This window comes from Balaenoptera physalus, assembly GCF_965194825.1.
Source record: "Balaenoptera physalus genome assembly, chromosome: 19".
Taxonomy (NCBI): domain Eukaryota; kingdom Metazoa; phylum Chordata; class Mammalia; order Artiodactyla; family Balaenopteridae; genus Balaenoptera; species Balaenoptera physalus.
In genome coordinates this window covers 3397013-3412461 of record NC_138900.1, presented here as the reverse complement: position 1 = coordinate 3412461, position 15449 = coordinate 3397013, and the positions used below count along the sequence as shown (strand labels likewise).

General features: G+C 52.5%; 1 protein-coding gene across 12 annotated transcripts; it reads right to left on the bottom strand.

Annotated features, from left to right (window-relative positions):
- Positions 1 to 1433: 1433 nt before the first annotated feature.
- TNNT1 (troponin T1, slow skeletal type) lies at positions 1434 to 15266 on the bottom strand. Of its 12 annotated transcripts, none has more exons than XM_082436727.1 (14): positions 15165 to 15266; positions 13600 to 13647; positions 13477 to 13499; positions 13142 to 13192; positions 12924 to 12995; positions 12080 to 12101; positions 9444 to 9507; positions 8618 to 8734; positions 8327 to 8404; positions 6003 to 6116; positions 5362 to 5471; positions 2607 to 2697; positions 2436 to 2476; positions 1434 to 1577 (listed from the first exon to the last, which is right to left on the bottom strand). In XM_082436727.1, the coding sequence occupies exons 2-14, from the start codon at positions 13626 to 13628 to the stop codon at positions 1532 to 1534; spliced, it is 858 nt and encodes a 285-aa protein (XP_082292853.1). In that variant the 5' UTR covers positions 13629 to 13647; positions 15165 to 15266; the 3' UTR covers positions 1434 to 1531. The 12 variants fall into 12 exon arrangements, with proteins under 12 accessions (XP_082292853.1, XP_082292858.1, XP_082292857.1 ...); XM_082436732.1 differs by having other exon boundaries at positions 13163 to 13192; XM_082436731.1 differs by having other exon boundaries at positions 13477 to 13490.
- Positions 15267 to 15449: the final 183 nt, after the last annotated feature.

Here is a 15449-nt window from a genome sequence, read left to right as displayed (position 1 = left end):
CAAGGCTGGTGAAAATAACCTCAGAAAGATAAGAATAAGATGTGGGTTAGGGGAGACTGGGTCAGAGACCACTAACTGCCTGCCCATCAAAAATAGAACCCTGCTTTTGTTTGGAGCAGCAAATCACCCAACCAGCTAAAGAGCGAGCAAGAGACCTAGTCATCTTTGCAGTTAGGGGTGGCCAATAAGATGTAAGTGAGCATTGCTGGGTGGGGCATCCAGAAAGTCTTTGGAAAGGGATTTGATTTAGCTGAGAGGTGCACGTTTCTGCCTTCTTGTCTTCTGCTGCCTTCCTTCCTGGAAGTGGATGTGATGGCTTGGAGCTCCAGAAATCATATTGTGACCCACCTGTGACCTCACAGACGGAGGCAGAGCAGAAAGGCGGGAGGCATCTCGGTTCCTGATGGCAGTTTTGTGGGGTTGTTTTAGGTTTATCCACTTTTGGCTTTGTTTTGTTTTGTTTTGTTTTCAAGAGCCACAGTGCCTTTATTTAACCATTTTTAAAAATTGAAGTACAGTTAATTTACAATGTTGTGTTAGTTTCAGGTGTACAGCAAAGTGACTCAGTTATTTTATATATATATATATTATTATTCAGATTCCTTTCTCTTATAGGTTATTGCAATTTTTTTTTTTGGCTACGCCCTGCAGCTTGTGGGATCTTAGTTCCCCAACCAGGGATCGAACCCAGGCCCCCGGCAGTGGAAGCACAGAGTCCTAACCACTGAACCACCCTATTACAAAATATTGAGTATAGTTCCCTGTGCTGTACAGTAGGTCCTTGTTGGTTATCTATCTTATATATAGCAGTGTGATCAGTGGGTTTTTGTTTTCAGTCTATTCACAAGGTTGTGCAACCGTCACTACTGTCTAATTCCACGACACTCCCATCACCCCCAAAAAGAAACACCATTCCTTTTAGCCATAACCCCTCATTCCTTCCTTCCCCTGAGGCCCTGGAGACCACGACTCTACTCCCTGCCTCTATGGATTTGCCTTCTAGAAATTTCCTATCAGTGGCATCACACAATGTGTGGCCTTTTGTGTCTGGCTTCTTTCGTTATGATTTGGAGACTCATCTACATTGTAGCCTGTGTCAGAGCCTCATTCGTTTTTATGGCTGAATGATATTCCCTTGTATCCATTCACCAGTGGACGGACGTTTGGGTTGTTTCCACCTCTTGGCTATCGTGAGTAACGCTGCCAAGATTCCTGTACAAGTTTTTGTGAGGACAGAGATTTTCAGTTCTCTTGGGGCAGAATTGCTGGGTCCTATGGTAACTCTACGTTTAACTTTTTGAGGAACCGCTGGACCGTTTTCCAAAGCGGCAGCCCCATTTTACATTCCTGCCAGCTGTGTGTGAGGGTTCAAGCTTACACATCACTGTCATGATTGTTGAAGATTCTAATAATAACAATCAAAGAACAGCAGGTGCTGCAGGGGGAGCATTTATTTCAAGCCACAGATGGGACACACACTCCCAGTGCTCCCGGGTGCCTGGAGGGGGGTCGGGGGGCAGTGCCCAGATCCTCACTTCCAGCGGCCTCCAACGCGGCCCTTCCCGGCCCCCTTCCGGCTGTAGGAGAAGGAGGGGTGTCAGGAAGGAAGGCCTCCCTGACCCACCTCTGAGATGGGTCCCTGTCCTCAATTCAGGGAGCCCATCCCCCCAAATCCCCGCCCTCCCCGCCAGAGGAAGAGGCCGGCAAGTGCCTTCTCATTGGGTTCACTGCCTGGAGTGGCGTGATTAGTGGTCACAGGCCCACAGGCGGGTAGGAGTTGGTGTCAGTGAGTGAGCTCGGGATGCTCATGTGGGCGCTGATAAATATTTATGGGTACAGGGAAGGGGGAAGGAAAGGGTGAGTGACTGAGAGAGGGTCGGGGAGGCTGGGGTGAAAGAGACAGAAAGATGGAAAGTGAGATGGAGAGAGAAGATGAAGAGAAGGCAGAGGGGAGGGAGGGAGGGAAGGAGAGAGGGGAGACAGAACAAGAAACAGAGGAAAAGCCGGGCTTCTCAACCTCAGCACGAGCGACATTCGGGGCCGGATCATTCTGTGGTGGGGGCCGTCCTGTGCGTTGTAGGACGTGCAACAGCAGCCCTGGGCTCCACCCACCGGGTGCCAGTAGTGTCCCCCTCCCCAAACAGGTTCCAGACATCCCCCGATGTCCCCGGGCTCGGGGGCAAGATCACCCCCGCCCCGAGAACCAGTGATTTAGAGGGACATAGAAACGGGCATTGAGACCCCAGAAGAGAGCTGGAGGGTGGAGAGGAAAGGACAGATTATGAGACCGTCCCAGAGAAAGAGGGACAAAGACAGAGCCCCCAAGAAGGGGTGGAGAACTGAAACTCAGAGTAAGGGACAGCAAGAGGAAAGGAAAGAGAGGCCCCAAGAGTCAGAGGGAGGGGTGTGGGGCTCAGGGCCGGGTTCACACTTACAACTTCTGGGCGTGGCTGATGCGATTGTACAGAACATTGATCTGCAGAGACAGGAGGGAGATTCTGGCACAGCCGGAGGGACAGGCCCGCTCACCCCCTACCCAGCCCCAGCCCAGCTCCGCACCCAGCCATCCCCAGCCCAGCCTGGCCTTCAGCAGAGATGGGTCTCACCTCATATTTCTGCTGCTTCATCTTCTCCATCAGGTCAAACTTCTCGGACTCCAAGTGGTGGATCCAGTCTGACAGTTCCTGGGCCTTCTCCCTGGCAGGGCAGAAGGGCTGTCATGGAAGGGAGCCAGGCCAGGCCATGAGCCCAAAGAGGTTGAGGGAACTGTTCAAAGCCACACAGCGAGTCTCTGAGTTCGACATTATTGGTGCCATTTTGTTAATATTGGAGGCCACGATATTCAAAGTGAATTGCAGCAAGGGGTTTTAAAACCTCTGCCCACTTCTCCATATCCAAAACAGAGAGCTCACGTTTCTCTAAGGGAGAATGAGCACGGTTAAGGGCCTAGGCCCTGGAGTCAGAAAGCCTTGGTTCAAATACCAGCTTTGGAATTCTCTGGTTTGTGACTATGGCCAAGTGACTCCCCCTAGGATCCTTTCTCCCTCTCCAGAAAAATGTAGAAATCAAACGGTGAAAGAAATGGCTGGTTGCCCACCTTCTCCCTTTCTTCCTTAGAAATCGAATTTTTTGCAGTAGGCTCAGTTAAAAAGTTTCTCTCCCCAAGCTCCCTTACAGGTAGGGTAGCCAATGGGATGAAAGTAGGTCATTGGGTGGAGCTTCCAGGTAAGACTTTGTGGGTTTTGCTTTGTAATTTCTGCTGCTTGGATGTGATGGCTGGAACTCCAGCAGCCATATTGGACCATGAGGTGATTTTGAGGACAGAAATATCGGGCTAAAAGTAGTGGAGCAGAAAAATAGGAGCCTGAGTCTCTAATGATTTTGTAGAGTTGCCATACCAGCTATGGACTACAGATTTCTTCTACGTGAGAAAACAAACCTCTATATTTTAGGCTGCTATAGTCAGATCTCAGTTATTAGAGGCCAAACTTATTCTGAACTTAAAAATCTACTGCCTTGAACTGTTATAGAATGAGAGAATAGGTATAAAGTACCTGGCACATGCTAAATACTCGACAAAGCTAGTTGTTACTATTCTTTTTATTCTTACTAGCAGTCTTTGTTTTCTTTTGCCAGCTAATGGTCTTCAAATGCTGTCTCTTCCGTGGTGTATTTTACTTTAAAATTTTATAGACCATCACATGACCTCTATCTAATAAATAAAACTTAAATAACTTGAGATCCTCAAAAAATATTAGTAGACCCCTGGGCTTCCCTGGTGGCGCAGTGGTTGAGAATCTGCCTGCCAATGCAGGGGACACGGGTTCGAGCCCTGGTCTGGGAAGATCCCACATGCCGCGGAGCAACTAGGCCCGTGAGCCACAACTACTGAGCCTGCGCGTCTGGAGCCTGTGCTCCGCAACAAGAGAGGCCGCGATAGTGAAAGGCCCGCGCACCGCGATGAAGAGTGGTCCCCACTTGCCGCAACTAGAGAAAGCCCTCGCACAGAAACGAAGACCCAACACAGCCAAAAATAAATAAATAAATAAATAAATAAAATTAAAAAAAAAAAATTAGTAGGCCCAAATTATGAGTGGATGTGTGGTGAGGGAAGGAAAGAGGAGGAAAAAGGAACTTTAGTGACCTGTTATTTAGTGCTAGGCCCTGTGATAACGTGACTGGGGAAGGACGGCACATCGCCAGTGGTGGGCTGGAGCCAAATCTGCGCACCCTTTCCCGACTCCGAGTGCACTGTTCTCACACTGGTAGTTTGAAATCAGCACAGTGGGAGTATTTACACCGTGGAAATGAGCAAATGCTAAGATGTGGACTTTTAGGCCCTGGAGATCCACGTGTTAAACATTTACCATCACACCACTTTGTAAAAGAGTGATGAAGAGCACAGACTACCGCACCAGACTGCCTGGGTTCAAATCCCCACTCTTCCACTTGCAAGGTGTGCAACCCTGGAAAGGTTACTCAACCTCTCTGTGCCTAGGGTTGCTCTTTTTTTTTTTTTTTTTTTTTTTGTATGTTCCAGTTGCTTGCTTATCTTTAACATGAGGGTGATAACAGTATTATAGTATCTGCCTCTTAGGGTTGTAAGCCCTCCACAGGGGGCTGCTGCTGCCGTTATGATGACGATGGTGATGGGCTCACTGACCTTCCACTGCTCTGTGATGTAGATTTTGTTATCACAGCCTCATTTTACTGGTGAGGGAAGCAAGGCTCACAGAAGGTAAACAACGTGCCTAAGATCACACAGCTGTAAGTGGTGCAGCCGGCAATGAGCCCCTGGCAAGTGGTTTCAGATGTTGAGCTCCAAACCCCATCACTGTGCTGCCTATAAGGTGGTGGATGTTTCTGACTTTAAAGTCTGTGCCTGGGCCAGAAAATGTCAAGACGCAGACGAGGGCCCCGAAGGAAAGACCCTCCCCGGCCTTCCCTCAGGTGGCTTATCCCGAGATCCAGGCTGTGCAGACAGTGAGCTGTGAAGGGCAAGATAGAGCCCCATCCAGAAGAGATGTGGCTGGAAAACTGTTGCCAGTGCGTCTGGCTTTAATTCAGGTAAAAGATGGGGCCCATTCAGAGTTCCCAGGGGACATCAAAACACCATCATCTCCTAAATTTTGGTCAGATCTGTTGTCTGGCTTCCGTATTATCACCCAGACTCTACAGGTCTCGGCACCCACAAAACATGGGTCCTATATCAGTGAAACATTCCACAGGGGAGTCTACAGGGGCGCAGAGAGGGAGAGACACTTGCCTAAAGTCACACAGCACCAGGGCTTCTGCCCAACTCGGATCTGGGTCAGGCATCCCCTTATCTGCCTGTCTCATACCCAGGCCTCTCCCACCTACCGGAGCTGTTCTTCTCCCATGTGGTCGATGTTCAGAGGCTTTTTACGCTCCGACAAGACGCGCACTTTCGTCTCACGCCCTGTCTGGCGCTTACCCCGCTTCTGTTCTGCCTGACGGTTGGAAAGGACATTGTGAGCTGGGGGATGGGTCACCCGATGGCTCCGCGCCTCAGGACCCAGGGGTCCGGGCCCCCAGCCCCTCCTCCCTCAGACCCAGGGGCCCAGGCCCCCAGCCCCTCCTCCCTCAGACCCAGGGGTCCGGGCCCCCAGCCCCTCCTCCCTCAGACCCAGGGGCCCAGGCCCCCAGCCCCTCCTCCCTCAGACCCAGGGGTCCAGGCCCCCAGCCCCTCCTCCCTCAGACCCAGGGGCCCAGGCCCCCAGCCCCTCCTCCCTCAGACCCAGGGGCCCAGGCCCCCAGCCCCTCCTCCCTCAGACCCAGGGGTCCGGGCCCCCATCCCCTCCTCCCTCAGACCCAGGGGTCCGGGCCACAAGCCCCTCCTCCATCAGCCCAGACCCCCAGCCCCTCCACCCTCAGACCCAGGGGTCCGGGCCCCCAGCCCCTCCTCCCACGTCTTAGGGAGACCAGTCCTTTGCGCACCACACCACCCGTTTCCGGTTGAGGCCCCAGCAGGCTGAGCTCACCTTGACCAGGTAGCCCCCAAAGTGGGCCCCAATGTTGGACAGAACCTTCTTCTTCTTGGCGTCGTCCTCAGCCCGCTTCTTGGCCTCTTCCTCTTCCTTCCGCATCTTCTCCTCCTGCGGGAAGAAAGGGTTTAATTCCTGGGCCTCCCTCCAGCACCCTGGACTGAGAGGGGAGGGGGTCTGAGATGGGCACGTGGGAGGGGGCCCTCTTCTGCACTGAGTGAAGCGGGGATCAATCAGACCCAAGCGTAAAACAAGGTCAATATCAGAACAGGCAAGGATGCTGACGGTCCCCTCCTCACCTTTCCAGGCCTGGCTGTGTGACCACCTGCAAGTCCTTCCTCCTCTTTGAGACTTTATATACCACCCCCAAGGAAAATATTAAACTAGTGGAGGGATGTGCTTGCTTTTTCTGCATGCTCCAGCCTGAAATGGCCAATGGTGATCTTTGCTGTGTGACCTCAGTGCAGGCACATACCCTCTCTGGGACTTACTCTTCCTTAGTCTCATGAGAGGAGAATGACTGTCCTCAGAGGGTCATGGAAGGTAACTTGTGATGGGAGTCGGGGGGCTTGGGGCAGTAAAGAGGCTCTTGGCCTTGAGCCTGAGGAAGAGGTTCTAGAATGCCTTCACTAAGGCATTACCACAACCAGAAAGTCTGCATTGCATGTTCCAGAATTAGTGGCTTGTCCAGACCAAAGCCCCCTCCCCACTGGAGAGGCAGGTGGATGGGTATGATGGTGTTTCACTTGTCCAGGATTCCCCACCTGAATTAATTTCCTCTCGCTGCTGTAATTTGCAAACACAGTGGCTTAAAACAATGAAAGTTTATCAGCTTATAGTTCTGCAGGTCAGAAGTCTGAAATGGGTCTCATGAGCTAAGTCAAGGTATGGACACGGCTGGGTCCTTCTGGAGGCATTAGGGGAGATTCACTCCCTTTGCTCTTCTGGCTTCTAGGGGCCGCCTGCATCCCTTGGCTCGGGGCCACTTCCTCCATCTTCAAAGGTCCTCCCTTGTATAAGGACCCTTGTGATAACATTGGGCTCACCCAGAAAATCCAGGAGAATCTCCCGATCTCAAGATCCTTAACTTAATCATACCTACAAAGTCCCTTTTGCCAGGTAGGTTCCCATATTCATAGTCTCTGGGAATTAAGATGTGGACATTTTTGGGAGACCAGTCCTTTGCGTACCACACCACCCGTTTCCTGTTCTTTAAAAGTGGTTTCAGGGGGCTTCCCTGGTGGCACAGTGGTTAAGAATCCGCCTGCCAATGCAGGGGACACGGGTTCGAGCCCTGGTCCGGGACTATCCCACATGTCATGGAGCAACTAAGCCCGTGCGCCACAACTACTGAGCCTGTGCTCTAGAGCCCACAAGCCACACCTACTGAGCCTGCGTGCCACAACTAGTGAAGCCCACATGTCTAGAGCCCGTGCTCTGAAACAAGAGAAGCCACCGCAGTGAGAAGCCCGTGCACCGCAACGAAGAGTAGCCCCCGCTCCCCGCAACTAGAGAAAGCCCACACGCAGCAACGAAGACCCAATGCAGCCAATAAATAAATAAATAAATAAAGTGGTTTGAGGGACTTCGCTGGTGGTCCAGTGGTTAAGACTCTGTGAGGGGGCATGGGTTCGATCCCTGGTCGGGGAACTAAGATCCCACGTGCCGTGCAGCGTGGCAAAAAAAAAAAAAAAAGTGGTTTGAGTGAGCCACTCCTGATGCCAAGTCAGGTCATGTTTTCAAGGGTTAAACCAATGGAAGCATTCTAACCACTGTCTCCCAACTAGCCAGTGATTCACTCCACAGTGGACAGGTGAACAATCTGAAAACATCCCAGGATTTGTGCAGGAGACAGAGAAAAGATGAGTTTAAGCCAGAGTTGCTGGTGGCCATTTGCCACCCCTGCCTGGGAACCATCTGGTTTGCCTGGGACTGACCGGATGCAGGATTTTCAGGGCTCAGACCAGGAAAGTGCCAGGCAAACCAGGATGAGTTGCGTACCCTCCTGGACACATTGTCCACAGAAATATTGGCCAAGATGGGAAGATAAAAGCTGGGTCTTTGTGATATTATTTGAGTCCCTTGATCCAGCCATGCCTGAAGCAAGCCATGCCCTAGACCTTTTAGTTATATGAGCCAATAAAGTTCTCTTTCTGCTAAGTTCAGTTTGGGTTGGAGTTTCTGTCCCTTCCAACAGAAAGACCCTTGAATAATACAGCATGAGGACTTTTATGGGATCACAGAGAATATTATGAGTGGAAAATTGCAGTGTCCAGCTGAAAAAGTAACATTTGGGCTCCGGGAGGAGGGGAAACACCCACCACCAGCTTAGCCTGACGCTCGCGCTCCTTCTCGGTTCTGAAGCGCTGTTGCTCAGCTCTCTCCGACCGGCGCCGCTCCTGGGGGAGAGAGAAGAATGAGGGGGTGCAGGGACCACCAAGCACCCCCTTTATCACTTCCCAGGGTAGGTCAAGAGTGGCGATGGGCACCAACTTGGGTACTTTCCCAAAAGTTTCAGCCTTGGGTCTGTATTGGACGGGAACGTATCTCCCAAGACCCAAAGGATGGAAGGAGGGAGAAGAATTTGGGGAACCCCACCTCCCTTGACTCACAATGCGTTCTTTTAGCGCCACAAGCTCCTCTTCCTCTTTCTTCCGCTGTTCAAAATGCACATCAATGAGCGTCTGCAGCTCCAGCAGATCTTTTTCCATGCGCTTCCGGTGGATGTCCTAGGGGACAGAGGGTGGGAGCACGGTCATTCCCCAGGTGGTGCCCCAAGAGGGCGCCAACCTCTCAGCACTTCTGAGAAGCATCAGGAGGGGGAGCCCTTTGCAGCAAGAATTGGTGTGGTTGGGCTTCCCTGGTGGCCCAGTGGTTAAGAATCCGTCTGCCAATGCAGGGCACACATGTTTGAGCCCTAGTCTGGGAAGATACCACATGCCACAGAGCAACTAAGCCCGTGCGCCACAACTACTGAGCCTGCGCTCTAGAGCCCGTGAGCCACAACTACTAAAGCCTGTGCGCCTAGAGCCCGTGCTCCGCAACAAGAGAAGCCACCGCAATGAGGAGCCCGCGCACCGCAACGAAGAGTAGCCCCCGCTCGCTCTGCAACTAGAGAAAGCCCGCGCGGAGCAACGAAGACCCAACGCAGGCAAAAATAAATTAAAAAAAAAAAAAAAAAAGAATTGGTGGCGTTGACAGCTGGGACAGACGTCTGCCATGCACTGTGTTTCCAGCAGATGGCAGCAAAGCATCGTATTCTGACACTAAACTAAGGGGCTGTCAAGGCACAATTCCAAAAGAAGGGGGTAGGAAACAAACAAACAAAAGGGAAAAGACAAAAACAAACAAAAAACAGTGGCTAGGAAGGGGCGCCTCTTCCTAATTTGCACCCTATAGGCTAGCAGCCCCTGCTGGGATGGGATGTCTGTTACTTACGTCGAAGTCCACACGTTCCCCCTCTGGGATCTTTGGGGGTATCAGCGGAGGCACCACGGGCCGGCTGAGTGGACAGAAGAGAAGAAACACTGAGTAGTCTGACCTCCCTGCTGGGCTGCACCAGCCACACGTGTGCTGAGCGCCTGGAATGTGGCTGGTCCAGATCAGAGGGGCTGTCAGTGAAATGCACTGGATTTCACAGACTTGGTTGAACAAAAGAATGTAAAATATTTTACTAATAACGTTTTATATGGATGAATGTTGAAATTACGAGATTTTGGCTATAACAGGTTGAGTAAAATACGCTATTGGGATTAATTTTACCTGTTTGGGTTTACTTCTTAAAAGGCTGCTAGTAAAAAAAAAAATTGTTTTTTAAGTTATTACATATATGGCTTGCATTGTATTTGTATTGGGTGGTGCTGCTCTGGGGGACTGCCCTTGTCCTCTCCTTGATTTCCTGCCCTGGGCACTCCCACTTCCTGGAATTTTCTCTTTCTTTCTTTCTTTCCTTTTTTTTTTAAGCTGGAGAATTTATTTTTATTCTTGCAGTTTTATACTAGGAAGTCAACATTTAATTTAATAATTCATTTTTCACAACTGATTTATAAGAAACTTTAATCCTTAAATTGTACATCAGTACCCTATGACTCCAAATCTTATTTATCACTCTCCTTCAAGTCTGAGGAAAATGATCATGTAATCTATTAACTTCCACAGACAGCACAGTCCCACTGACATAACATTTGGTTCGAAGTCCTACACGCATATGAAGATTAAGAATAGCCAGTATCAAACTGGCCTGAAACCTGATTGTGTTCCTGGCTCAGGATACCTGTAGTAAATTTGTAAGTCCACACTAAGACACAAAAATAAACTAGGGTGTGTATATCGTATAAAAAACTTTTCACAGTAGAGTAAAAATAACATTAAAATGTTACAAAATTTCAATCATATTACAGTGTTTTAATCAATTAGCTTTCAAAATGCCTGATTAACTGAATTAAATGCAAATAACTTTGTATGGGATTTTTTTTTTATGTTTGTCCAGCATTTCAAAATGGTTATGGAATATAACTTTTAAAATGTCAAAATACGCTATACATATTGCACTTTTCTGCTAGGCTGGGCTAGTATCCTCCATGGCAAGATACCAAAACTATTGAATAAAATACACATTAAAATCAATAGGTATTTTATTAATTTCCTTGAAATTATCATCATCATTACCAAAACCTTCCAGGATTTTGTAAGATTTGATTCCTTAAATACAGTTTTAAAGTTTAACTTAAGGAATGAAAAAAACCCTCATATATTTGACTTTTTGTTTCCTTTTTTGGTCATTCAATGATCAAAGAGAATTTTAAACAAATTATGCTTCATCTTTCCTGGTTTAATAAAAAGCAACAATTTCTATTATTCAGATTAAGAGAGTTTTGCCCTTTGAGTCATTCGTGGGACACTCTTGTGATTAATGTCATTCACGCCTGTGACTTCGATTATCATCAATTACCGAGGATTCACCAACTCTGTCTCCAGCCCAGACTCTCTCCCAAACCCCAGACTCCAGTAAACAGACGCTTCCTGAACATTTCCTGCCTTTGCACACACCCTGCCACAACTGAGCTCATCAACCTGTGGGTCTCTCAGTCTGTGGCCCCTTTCCACCCTATGCCCTCTGCTCCAGCTTAGGCCTTTTCCCCTTGAAAACTCACCACATCCTACAGTTCCCTGGCCGTGTCATGTGCCTTTGTGCCCCCGGGCCTTTGCACACTCCGTTTGCTCTGTCTACAATGCCCTTCCCCTGATATACTCCACCCGAGACCTTCCCTCCTCCAACAAGCTTTCCCTGACACTGAAGCACACGTGTGCTTTCATGTGCCCCTGTGCTCTCAGCCAGATCTGATCCTCGGCCCCCACTGAAATTGACCACTAATCACGCCACTCCAGGCAGTGAACCCAACGAGAAGGCACTTGCTGGCCTCTTCCTCTGGCGGGGAGGGCAGGGATTTGGGGGGATACAGTCCCTGAATTGAGGACAGCCCTTCCATGGCTCCCCGGTGCCCCAGAGAATTTCTGCATCTCATGCTCGATTGCTGCCTCCTTGCATCTCCAAGCTTTGTCCCCAATGTCACACCCTCCAGGGGTGAGCTCTCACAGACTTCACTGGTCTGCCTAGTTTGGATCTTTCTCATCAGAATGACCTGTGTCTGCATCTGTTCCCTGAAAAACTAGCCTAGATCCAGCTACTGGACTTTGCACACACCACTCCGCTTCGTCATCTACAATCTCCCTTCTACTTCCTTCAGCTAGCAAACTGAAGGACTCCGCCTCAGGACTCGGCATCACCTCCCCTGGGAAGCCTTCCTTGATTGCCTAGGGCACAGATAGGGCCCTCTTCTGCACTACCATTGCTGTATCTGGGTCTGTTTCACCAACAGGACAGCAAGAGTCTAACTCTTGCCAAACACAGTGGGAAGTTCACCAGAAATGTTTGTGGAAAGAAGGAATCACTGTCCTTTTCTATGTTTCCATTTCCCCACTCTCCTTCTCTGCCTTTCTTGCACCCTATCTCTGGAGGTGGGGGACATATTTAAGAGGACATGATTGGGACCCCCACCCCCCCAGGATCTCACCTTGGTTTGGGGCGCTCCTCTTCTGGTGGAGGGATACAAAAAGATAATTAGCAAGAGTTCTTGGGGTGGGCATGACACATCCAAAGGAGGGACCCCCCCCTCCAAGCCTTGGTCCCCACAAGCCCAGTTCCCTTCTCCTGCAGCTCTGGGGGAAGGGTATGGGGGGGGAAGAGGATAAGGGAAATCGGGGTGGCCATAAAGGAGGGAGAGGGTCACACGCATCAGATATACATTCAGAACTGGTGTGGGGATCCCCCTCCCACTTCTCTGGGAACCCAGGTGTCCAAACCCCCAGACCATAAGGAGAAAAAAAAAGCAAACCCTCAGACCCTCGTTCTACATACCCAGAGCTCCTGCCCTCCATCAAGATCTAGCAGTGCAGGGAGGCCCCAAGCCCCCTCTTCACTCGGTGACTCAGGAGTTGCGTCCCCAGCCCCCTCCCCCTTGGGGACAGAGGAATACGGACTCCCACCGCTAGTCCCTTCTACAGCCCACGCCCCAACCTTTGAATGTATATGAAGGAGACAAGTAACAGACAGGCGAAGATGAGAGGGGGGAGGGGTGCCTCTCCGCAAACATCCAACCCTTCTATACGTATTCCTCCAGACTGGGGAAGAAGGCTTGGGTGTCGGTCCCTTTAAGAAGGAAGGGAACGGGTTAAAGCCGTTGCGAGGCTATTTCCCTTCCTGGCCGCCAGAGAGCGCGAGAGCTCTCCGGGGCTTAAAGGACCGGGCCCGGGGCGGGTTACGGGGACGGGTTACGGGAGCGGGAGGGAGTCATCTTGGAGGTCAGGGCCCTGAGGACCCCCGAAATCGGCCTCAGGAAGCGAAGCGGCCGCGGTTACCTCGCTCAGCCACCGGCTCCGGCTCCTCGGGGGCTGGGGAGGGGGCGGGACGAGAAGCGAGGATTTGGGGAGCTGGGGGAGGGGAGCAGCCATGCCCGGATGCGGGAAGGGGAGAGAGGGGAGAGAGGGGAGAGGCTGTTAAAGGAGCTGAGGCCGAGGCCATCGAGATCCCCGTCCCCCGCCCACCCAGCCCCCCGGTCCTGCGTCCAGCTCCAGACCTGCGGAGTCCAGGGCCTCACCTTCCTCCTCCTCCTCCGCAGCCTCCTCTTCTGGAAGGGGTGGGGGAGAGAAGAGGCGGCGTGAGGAGCCCGGGGCGGGGACGGAAGGGGCTTCAGATGGGGGAAGAGTGGGGGAGTGCGCAGAGACCCGCGCTCGGGTTCGAGTCTCATCTAGACGGGGGGACCCCTCTGGGCCTCAGCTGCAAGTGGGCCCACTGAGCTTTTCCCACGGGCTGTGCGGACCAGGAGGGTGGGCGTAGGGCAGGGTGGGCTAAGATGCGCCGAGGCGTCCCCACCTCCCCTCCCCCCCCAAGGCCAGCCCACTCTCCACTCACCTTCAGGCTGCTCCCTGGGGACCCGGGTGGGAAGGAAAGAGGGAGGGGGAGAGTTAGGCGCCTTGGCGGGGGGAGGTGTCTCCACCGCTGCAGGGCCCCAGCCCTCCTGCCAGCATCACTCACTCATATTCCTGCTCTTCGGCGTCCGACATCCTGGTGTCCTGGTGTGACCTACGAGCAGCAGAGAACAGGCGGAGTGGGGTGGGGCCCAGAGGAGGAGGGGCTGGGGGCCGGGACCCCTGGGTCTGAGGGGGGAGGGGCTGGGGGCCGGGACCCCTGGGTCTGAGGGGGGAGGGGCTGGGGGCCGGGACCCCTGGGTCTGAGGGGGGAGGGGCTGGGGGCCGGGACCCCTGGATCTGAGGGAGGAGGGGCTGGGGGCCCGGACCCCTGGGTCTGAGGGGGGAGGGGCTGGGGGCCCGGAGCCCTGGGTCTGAGGGGGGAGGGGCCGGGGGCCTGGACTCCTGGGTCTGAGGGAGGAGGGGCTGGGGGCCGGGACCCCTGGGTCTGAGGGAGGAGGGGCTGGGGGCCCGGTCCCCTGGGTCTGAGGGAGGAGGGGTTGGGGGCCTGGACTCCTGGGTCTGAGGGAGGAGGGGCTGGGGGCCTGGAGCCCTGGGTCTGATGGGGGAGGGGCTGGGGGCCTGGACCCCTGGGTCTGAGGGAGGAGGGGCTGGGGACCCCCAACTCCTAAAGACTCCTAAACCGCGGGTGAAGACAGCGCATTGGGAGATACGGTCTGGGCAGAGCCCCAAGGCTGCAGCCCCCGCCCCCTGACCACAGCTGTCCCCTTTTGTCTTATGACAAGTCCGTAGGAACCTGATCTGAGTAGGGATTAGGAGAAGGTATTTGGGAAGGGACAGTGGCCCGAAGACAATAGCTGCCCCACCCCCAGGGTCTATTTTGGGGAGATGTCGTAGAGAGTGACACAGAGGACATCTCCTGAGAAGTATTCGTGGAGGGGGGGGTTCTAGGATAATTAATCATACCCGCTGCCCTCTCCCACCCCAGGTCCCCTCCCCTTTGGCTGGTTATCTGCCCACCTGTCGCCTCCTTTCACCTTCACCCACTGCCATGGAGGGGACAGGACACATAAGAGCAGCTTCTGTCCCCAGACCTCATCCTGACCCCTAAATACTAAGACTCCCCAATCTCTGAGATCCCCAAGGCGTCCAGGTTGAGAGACCCCACAAAATCCCCATACCCACAGACCCCAATTTATGAATTCTGAAAGCCAGTAACTCCTCATATCTCCAGATTCTGAGACTCCAACTGTCGAGACTCCCAATTATGGGTGCCCTAAAATCTTGACCCCCTAGGTCTTGACATCCCCTAAATTCTGAAACCTCGGGACTGTGAGACCCCAAAATCTGGATGCCTAAACTCAGGGGACTGATTCATGAAACCCCAAAATATGACATTACAAATTCTAATACCTCCCATCATGAGACATCAGACTCTGCGACCTCGATTCCTAAATCGCCAGATTCTGAGACACTGCCCCCCAGTTCTGACACCCAGACTGTCTGTCATCCAAGCCCAGGGACTCCCAGTTTCTGAGATTCCCTCAGACTCAGACCTCCGAGGTCCTAAGATGTTATATTCTGGGACACCCAAACCCTGCACTCCCAGCTTCTATAACCCTCAAGTCCTAATACGTTCCCTTCCATCCCCAGTTCCTCTGGGACCGTTACCTGAGGCTGCGTCTGCAGAGGCGTGAGCAGTGGGGCAGTCTTGCTGGGCAGGCTGAAGCACCCCCAGTTTATAGTGGGAGGCTCAGCCCCGCCCCAGGGGGAGAGGGAGGGGTAGAGAATTCCTTTCCTGACACTCAGAGGCTGCCCTGCCCCCACTCTGGCTCCACTTTCGGGATCGAGGCACCTCCTGGCTGTTCCAAGGCCTCTCCTCCATCCCAAAAGCATTGTCCAGGAACCCCAGGCTGGGTGGGGCCGCCCTCGGGCTCCCCATCTCCCAGATCACAC